This window comes from Petaurus breviceps, unplaced genomic scaffold (assembly GCF_028583685.1).
Source record: "Petaurus breviceps papuanus isolate PSGF00001 unplaced genomic scaffold, PetGlider_PUasm1.0 90825, whole genome shotgun sequence".
Lineage (NCBI taxonomy): Eukaryota > Metazoa > Chordata > Mammalia > Diprotodontia > Petauridae > Petaurus > Petaurus breviceps.
In genome coordinates this window covers 9,745,558-9,754,836 of record NW_027187353.1, presented here as the reverse complement: position 1 = coordinate 9,754,836, position 9,279 = coordinate 9,745,558, and the positions used below count along the sequence as shown (strand labels likewise).

The window sequence follows — 9,279 nt, the reverse complement described above, 5'->3', positions numbered from 1 at the left end:
ACATTCAGCTTGAGATGCCAATAGGCTATTGGAGATGGAGAAACAAAAGTTCAGGAGAGAATATGATTGAAGCAGTAGACCTGGAAATCATTTTCATAGACACAATAATTGAGCCAACGGGAGCCAAGAGCACCAAGTTAGATAATATAGAGGAATAAAGGAAGATGTCACAGGACAAAAGACTTGAAGGGCACCCACACTTAGGGAAAGTGACCAAACAAAAATCTAGATAAGGAGCAGCCAAGCAGGTAGGAGGTCCAAGAGAGAGGAGCATTAGGAAATCCTAGAGAGAAGAAAGAATTATGGAGAAGAGGGTGATTAGAGTTAGAATTAGGAACATTATTCTGGCAGAGGCATGGAGAATGTATCTATCACAGAATCATCTTTAACTCATTAGAATCAAACTCCTGGAGGGCAGGCACTGTCTTTTGCCTCTTTGTATTTCCATCACTTAATACAGCGCTTGGCACATAGTAGGTGCTTAACAAATGTTTACTTATGGATTGATTTTAACATATATAGGAGAAATTCTGTTTAAACAAACTTTTAAGGTAGATTTTAAAACACCTTTTTTTAAAAAATTCAGCAAAGACATATAAGATCTCTCCCATATTCCTTTGTGAGCATCATCTGGGTCCCTCTGCTATTTCTTATTACCACTTCCATAAGATATTCCCTCTCAGTTCTGTAATGTCCTCATGCTGCTCATGCCTACAGAGGTCAGGTCAATCCTGCCTACCCTCTTCTAATTCAAAATTCCCTCTTTTTCCTTACTCTCCCTCAAGAAATTCTGGTTTTCTTGGTGATGCATTGACAAAGAAAACATGAAAAAATTCCTCAAGATGTAACGGTTTGTGTCTCAGTTAAAAATACTTAGGAAATGATTGACCTTGTTAATGGCATTTGCATATTTAGTACACTGATGTTGTATTCTTTTGAAAATTCTCTTTTTTGGAGCATCCATTTACTTTTCTTTATAATTTCCTGTAAAATATTATGAGCTTAATAATCTCCAACAAGCATTTCTAAATGCAAAAAAAAAATCAAGGAAAAGATTTTTGCATCTTTTTGCAGTACACAGTGGGGTCATGGGGACTATCATAGCTTCTAATGGGGCAAAATCTTTTCCTAATATCAGCTGGAATATCTCGGGGCTTAGACTCCAAATGGGGAGCTAGTGGGAGAAGGGGGAGAGCAGCAGTGACTGATTTCATTACAACTCCTGTAAACATATGGAGAGAGAAGGAAATATTGACCACAAATTATCTCCCTGCCCTACTCTCTCCCAGTGATTCTAGAAATGTTTGTTTTAGCTGTGGAAAATGAATGCTAAGGAGATATTTATAGTAATTGCATATCATTTAAGCTTACATATAGGAAAGTATGATATTGCTTCTGCAGGCAATTAGGTGGGACAATAGATAGACTTCTGGGCCTAGAATCAGGAAGACTCCTCCTAAATTCAAATCTAACCTCAAACACTTAATAGCTATGTGACTGTGGGCAAGTCACTTAACCTTCTTTGCCTCAGTTTCCTCATCTGTAAAATGAGCTGGAGAAGGAAATGTCAAACCACTCTAGTACCTTTGCCAAGAAAACCCCACAAAGTCATGAAGAGTTGAACATGATAGAACAACAAAAAACTCAATACTGATTCTGCACATCATATGAAAGTGATGTAGTTACTTTGTTTTAAGCTTTATTGATAATAACAGCAAATTCTCTTTACGTATCCTCAGGTTTCAGAGACTGTTGCTCAAAATGTATCATAATCTACTCATTACGCAAAATAAAAGGTCACATTTGGAATGAACCGGTGAGTTTAATTGTCCCTTAGAGTTTTAACTTAGAACCATTGTCCCCTAGGGTCCCAGCTGCTATATGCATAGTTATTGGATGAATTGAAATCTTCTTAAAGACTAGTTGAAACTTGGATAAGAGAACTATATCTGTATTGTTCAAGAAATGAGGCTTTTCAAAACTTTTATTCATCAGATCAATAGCTTTAAAGATTTATATTTATGATTGATTGAAGGCAGGAAGTCAGAAAGCTTAGACCAGAAGACTTATTCTGGGAGAAAGTACTCATATGTGAGTATGCTAAGGTATAATCCTGTTCATTTGAATTGTCAGAATAACATAGGATGCATAATAACCATCTGAATTTTTTTGTCATTGTGTCTTTTGTTCTTGGAATTCTTGATGAATGTTTAGAAGATAATGATATTCACTGATATATTTGTAATAATTCATCAACAAGCATTTCTCAAAGGTATGTGTCAGGGGAATGAGAAAAGACAAGGCTCCATTGGTAAACATTTGTTTCACTTCTCTATAATGCCCATACAAGGCTTGGAGTTGTATGGGAGGCCATATGATCTTAGACTTCAAAATTCAACAGGCAACTGAGGCAGTTAGGTAAATGGACATGGAGTTAGAAAGACCTAAGTTAAAATCTGGCCTCAGACATTTCCTACATGCATGACCTTGGGCAAACCTGTCTTTTTTATTTTCCTTATCTGTAAAATTGGAATAATAATAGCACCTACTAGTGAGGGCTGTTGAGACAATAAAAGGGAATAATACCTGTAAAGTGCTTTGCAAAACTGAAGCATTATATATTATATAGGTTAAAGTGTTATATACAGATGCGAGCTATCATTATCATGCTCATTATTAATGAAGATATAATTTTCATGCAGAAAGGTCAATGGGAATGATGGAATAAAAGAATCAGGATATGTTTTTTTTTTCAGATGAAATGAAAATCCCATATTTTCTCCTAAACAAAGAAACAAATAACAACTTATAAACATGAAATTGTTTTAAGGGTCTCAATTGTATTTGTTCTATTTTATTTTTTCACTCTGTGTTATACACAGAGACCAAGGCTCTAGCACTGAATTAGAGCAATGAAGAGGGAGCCAAAAGATTGAATGGTTTCTGAGACTGCCAGGAGAGTGGACAGTCTTTGTAAACTTTGAAGGGCTTTGCAAATATAGAGGACATGATGCTTGTAGTGAGAATGAGGATGAGGAAGATGAGGAGGAGGAGGAGGAAGACGAGTTGGGAACTTGATCATAAGAAGAATGCTTGGAGTTGTAAGCCACAGAAGTACTCTAATCTTTAGTGAGGTCTCTTTGCATTATCAGACTATTTTTTTTTCCTGAGGAAAGCCTGGGTGCTGCTGCTAAAACATAACCTTATCCTCTGAAAGTATGTATTTTTGGTTGCAACTACAAGGCCAGAGATTTCTCTAAATAAGAAAATAATGACTAGATGTTATTAAGAGAATCCCAACATTTCTGAGGTGGAAGCGTCAGAGTATATACGTACATATAAATATAGTTGTATATATATATATATACATATATATATATGTGTGTGTGTGTGTGTGTGTGTGTGTGCGTGTGTGTGTATGTATGTATGCATAGATAAACCACTCTAAGATTTATCTCTTATGAACCATCCCCAACAAGTGGCCATTCAGCCTGCTTTGGAACACTTAAAATTAGGAAGAAAAAAAAACTCACTCTCAGGTGTTCTTAGACTTGGTGTCCAAGAATTTATTTTTAAAAATATTTTGATAAGTGGATTTAAACATAGTTCCCTTTGTCTTTCTATGTATTTTATTTTCTCCTTTTAAAAACATCTTGAAAAGGGATCCATAAGCTTCACCAGATTGCGAAAGAGGTCTATAATGGGAAAAGAGATGAAGAATCCCTGCACAGTCTGCTACTGCAGTCTGCGTCACTCCCACAAGGACAGAGAGTTATAGCCAGAATTGAACAGGAGAAAAAGAGAGATTTGGAGTGGATGAATTAGACACTAATTTCACCTGCCCCTTCCCCCTGTAATGTAAAGACCATTTTTCTATACCAAGTTCTCCTGACATTGCTCTATGCTTGCTAAACTTGGAAGACTACAAAGTGTAAGGAAGTAAAGTGAGAGTTGACTGAAGGAAAATGGAGAGAAAAGTCATTTCAGAAGAGAGCTGCCACTGCATTTCCAGCCAAAAACTAGATTTGAGGAGTTGCATGAGAAAAATAATTGAGAGAATATGGTCAGGTTGCAAAAAGTTTTAATTCATGGGAAGCTTTCTTTATGGTGATCTGAGTGCAAATGTACTAGGATTTGTTATGTGTTTTTTTTAATTTGAGAAAAGAAATATTTTTGTTGGTTTTAAAATTCGATTTATCTGAATATTGATCTTTAGCCTCTATCCTTATAACTCCCACCTTGGTTTTCCTCTCTAGGGTAAAGTCGTATGTCTCTTTTACAGCTTTGATTGTGGTTCAGTTATGATTACTGTGTATTTTCCTCCATCCTGTTTTTGTTTCTTATTCTTTTTCATCCTGTCCCTCAAAACTCTGTTTTCCTTCTGACTGCTGACTTTCTTAATTAACCATCCCTTTTATCATCCTCCTTTCTTTTATTCCTTTCTTGAAAAAAATTTTTCAGAGAATACACACAAACACACACACACACACACATGGAGAGGGAGAGGGAGAGACAGAGAGAGAGGAATCTATATCTATATATTCTTCCATTTTTTAATTACTTCTGATTTCAGTAAGGTTCAAGAATTGCCTGCCCAACCTCCCTCATTTTTCCCCCACTGAAAAATGTTTTACTTGCATTTATCTTTTATGTGAGATATTTTTTTTCCTATTCTACCTCTTTCTTCCCCTTTCTCCCAGTATATCCCTCTTTTTATGCCTTTCATTATTTTGATAATATCCCAGTATAATTGACTCACACTCATTCCCTCTGTCTATGTAGACTGCTTCTAACTGCCCTAACAATGTTAAAGTTCTTAGGAATTACATGTATTATCTTCCCATGTAATAACATAAACAGTTTAACTTTTTTGAATCTCTTATTCTCTCTCTCTCTCTCTCTCTCTCTCTCTCTCTCTCTCTCTCTCTCTCTCTCTCTCTCACCTACCTTTATATACTTTTCCTGAATCTTGCGATTGAATATCAAATTTTCTATTCAGTCCTCATCTTTTTACCAGGAATACTTGAAATACTTGAAAGTTCTCTATCTTTAAATATTTATTTGTTCCTCTAAAGGATTATACTCAGTTTTCCTGGGCAAGTTATTTTTTATTGAAATTTGGTTGGCAACTTTGCCTTCTGGAAGATCATATTCCAATCCTCTATCTCTTTAGTTTGGTAGCTACTAATTTTTTTTTATTTTCTTACTGTGGCTCCATGATATTTGAATGGTCTTTTTTTAGCTGCTTGCCATATTTTCTCAGTAACATGGGAGCTCTGGAATTTGGCTATAATATTTCTGAGAGTTTTCTTTTTGGTATCTCTTTCAGGATTTTATCAGTGCATTCTTTTAATTTGTGTTTTAACCTTTGGATCTAAGATATTTTGGCAGGTTACCTTTATAACTGATTGAAATATGATATATGGGCTCTTTTTTTATTCTGGCTTTTAGGTACTTTAATAATTCTTAAATTATCTTTCCTCAATCTATTTTCCAGATCAGTTGTTTGCCCAGTGAGATATTTCACATTTTATTCTATTTTTAATTCTTTTGACTTTGTTTTTTTATGTCTCATGGAATCATAATCTTTCAGTTGCCCAATTCTAATTTTTATGGAATTATTTTTTTCAGTGAATTTTTGTACTTTTTTCTCATATGACCAATTCTGTTTTTTGAGTTTTTTTCTTCAGTGAATTTTTGTACCTGATTTTCCATTTGGCTTATTCTGTTTTTGAAGTAATTCTTTTCTTGAGTGAATTTTTGTACCTCTTACCATTAGGTTAATTCTGTTTTTAAGATGTTATTTCCTTCAATGTTTTTTGTATTTCTTTTGTCCAGGCCGTCAATTCTCTTTTCATAACTTTCTTGCATTGCTCTCATTTCTTTCCCCATTTTCCCCTGCTAGTCTTATCTCCTTAATTCTTCAGATATTTTTATTGGGATTGCACCAGTTTGCATTTTTCTTTGAGGCATTTTTGTGACTCTTTTCACATTGTTCTCTTCTTCTGAGATTATATTTCCCTACCATTATAGTAGCTTTTATGGTCAATTTTTTAATTACTCATTTTTCCAGCTTCTTTCTTGACTTTGGACTTTATCTTACAGTTGGGCTCTTTTCACCTGTGGGTGGAGAGACCCTGTCCCAAATTTCAGGCTTTTATGATATTATTTTCAGAGTGGTCTGGAATTTTGGGTGTTTCCAAGTGTTGTGATCTAGGAAGCGGTATGGTCACTGTTCTTCTCATCTACACTCTGGTCTTTACCCTGGATAGCTCCTACTTCCCTCTAGCTTCAAGTGTTAGTGTTCCTCTTGGCCAGGGAACTGTAAGCAGGGCCCCTGCTCTCCTGCAGTTGCCTCGCTAGTGTTCTTCTCTGTCTTGGAACTCTGGCCAGCATTGGTGCTCCCTTGTGCCTGACCACCAGCACTCCTCTGTCCCCAGGAACTACAACCCAGACCTGAGTATCAGCAATAAAAGTGCCAATCAGCATCATCTGCACTTAGTGCCAGCAAAACATATCCCTGCAATCTTTTTCTGACGAATTGTACCATCTCTGCACTGAGAGCTCCTCAAGTTGCTGCTACTGTTACTGCTCCTGTTGCAGCTGTCTCCAATGCCCACCACAGGGGCAGCAGCATATGTTGTCCAGGTCAGTGTCTATCCTGGTGTCACAGACCTCTCCTGCTGACTTCCTAACTGGTCCTCATCTTGGAAAATATCTCACCCTGAGTTTTTGATTTGAGAAGTTATTTTAAAGTTATTTGCAGGAAAATGTTGGGAGAGTTGATCTGGGTGACTGCCTCTCCTCTGTCATCTTGACTCTGCCCCTCCTTCTTATTTGATCTTGAGCGTGACTTGGAAGTCTCTTACCTGAAGGAAAGGCTGGGGGAAGCAGTTACATAGTACATATTATGTGCCAGGTGGCTTGCTAAGCACATTTATGAATACTTTATCATTTGATCTTCACAACAATCCTGTGGGGTAAATGGTGCTATTATCCACATTTTTCAGTTGGGGAAACTGGGGTCAAATATCTTGCCTAAGATCATGCATGTAGTAAAGTGTCTGAGGCAGGTTTTGAACTCAGACCTTCCTCACTCTAGGGCTAGCATTCTATCCATTGTACTACCAGCTGAGGGAAAGAGAAGAAAAACACTTGTTAAATAAAATATGACAACTTTATGGGATGATAAGAGCATTTGCTCTATTAATTGAGTGTTTTCAAACAATACATAATACTTTCAAAATGACAGATATGAATAATTGATATTAGGGCATTAAATCTCACATCACAATTATCTCCTTATACTATGTATTTAACTAGCTGGCTAGGACCATGTGGAACATAGAAAGATTCATTTCATGGGGAAAATATTAGAGCTGGGTTTCCAAATAAGGGGGAAAAAACCTTAAATCATAAAGGAAAGAGAGGGAAAAGAATGAGAGAGAGCAGAAGTGAATGAACAAGAGAAAGAGGAGAGACTATGCATAGAACAGTATTTACTGAGCACCTTCTGTAGGCATAGTACATTGCTAAGGACTAAGAAGATCACAAAAAGATGTGTAAATCATGCTCTCTGCACTAGTAAAGGTTATATTATATTTTAGGGACCTGGAGCAAGGCATCAAATCTCTCTTAACATTTGTTTTGTCTCTCATAAAGTGGGGAATACTGATGATGATACTACCTATTTCCCAATTCGATTGAGATAAAACAATGAAATCTGAAAATAAATCTGGGAAAGCCACTAGACTATGAACCTTGGGAAGAAAGGGAAGGTCTTAACATAAACTTTTGCTTTCATGCACCATATATCAGATTATACAGAATATAAAGGGTATATAAATATATATTTGTGAGTGTAAATACATACATGTTTATGCATATATGTATATCATATATGTGACATAACAGTACACATGGTGGGATGGATTGGGAATATAAGCAATGGGCAACCAAGTAATGGATGGCCTTAGAGTGTATGCAAATATAGAAGAAACTGGTGCATATGGAAGAATGCCAGAAATTGATAAAAAGAACACAAAAGCAAGATAACTTAGTGGAAAATTAAATTATTATGGATTAATTCTATATTTAATTTTAAGAGGTTTGATGTGCAATGAGTTTATGGGAAAGTTGTAATGTTCTCTCTATTCTACTCTTGTGTTTTCATTGTGAAAGTTAATCCATAGTTTGGGTGACATGAACTTTAAATCATGCATACACACTTATCAAATCTCTTCTCATTTTCTAGATTTTATCATCAATCACAGTCATACAGTTGGTTAAGATTTGAAAGTCCAAACCAAGAAACTCCTGTCTAATCTGGAAAACCATCCCAGCTCAATGGTCATTAGTAACCACTCACAAGTGACAGAGTTCATCCTCCAGGGCTTCTCTGAACACCCCAAACTCTGGATTCCATTATTTGGCTGTTTCCTCTCCTTGTATATGGTGGCCCTCACAGGAAACATCCTGATCATCACAGCCATCACTCTCAACTCAAGCCTCCACAGTCCCATGTACTTTTTTTTGTTCAACTTAGCTACAATGGACATCATCTGTACCTCCTCCATTCTGCCCAAAGTTCTGGAGGGGTTGCTCTCAGAGGAGAACACCATCTCCTATGGGGGCTGCATGGCCCAGCTCTACTTCCTCACTTGGTCTGCATCATCAGAACTGCTTCTTTTCACAGTCATGGCTTATGACCGTTATGTGGCCATCTGCCACCCCCTGCATTACACCACTACGATGAGCAAGACACTCTGCAATGGGTTGGCCACTGGTGTGTGGCTCATCTGTGCCTTCAATTCTTCTATACATACTGGTCTGATGACACGACTGTCCTTCTGTGGACCCAATGTAATTACACATTTCTTCTGTGAGATCCCTCCTCTCTTGTTGCTCTCCTGTACTTCTACCTACATTAACAGTGTCATGACTGTGTTGGCAGATGCCTTCTATGGTTTTATAAATTTTCTTCTGACTTTGGTTTCCTATGGGTTCATTATCTCTAGCATCCTGAAAATTCAGACATCAGAGGGAAAGAAGAGAGCATTCTCTACCTGTTCATCCCATCTTATTGTGGTGTCTATGTATTACACAGCTGTTTTCTATGCCTATATAAGTCCTATTTGTAGTTATAACCCAGAGAGAAGTAAACTGGCTGGTGTGCTATACACTATGTTGAGCCCAACCCTGAATCCTCTGATCTATACCCTAAGGAACAAAGAGGTCAAAATGGCACTTGGGAAGCTCTTCCCATCCTTTAGAGATTAA

At 36.8% G+C, this 9,279-nt stretch overlaps 1 protein-coding gene across 1 annotated transcript; it reads left to right on the top strand.

Moving 5' to 3' along the window:
* The first annotated feature begins 2,618 nt into the window (after window positions 1-2,618).
* On the top strand, window positions 2,619-9,279 carry LOC138148705 (olfactory receptor 13A1-like). The gene is made up of 2 exons (XM_069071531.1): window positions 2,619-2,629; window positions 8,343-9,279. The coding sequence occupies exon 2, from the start codon at window positions 8,347-8,349 to the stop codon at window positions 9,277-9,279; it is 933 nt and encodes a 310-aa protein (XP_068927632.1). The 5' UTR covers window positions 2,619-2,629; window positions 8,343-8,346.

Coding starts and splice junctions, on each gene's coding strand:
- LOC138148705 (XM_069071531.1), top strand. CDS start 8,347: ATGGTCATTAGTAACCACTCACAAGTGACAGAGTTCATCCTCCAGGGC.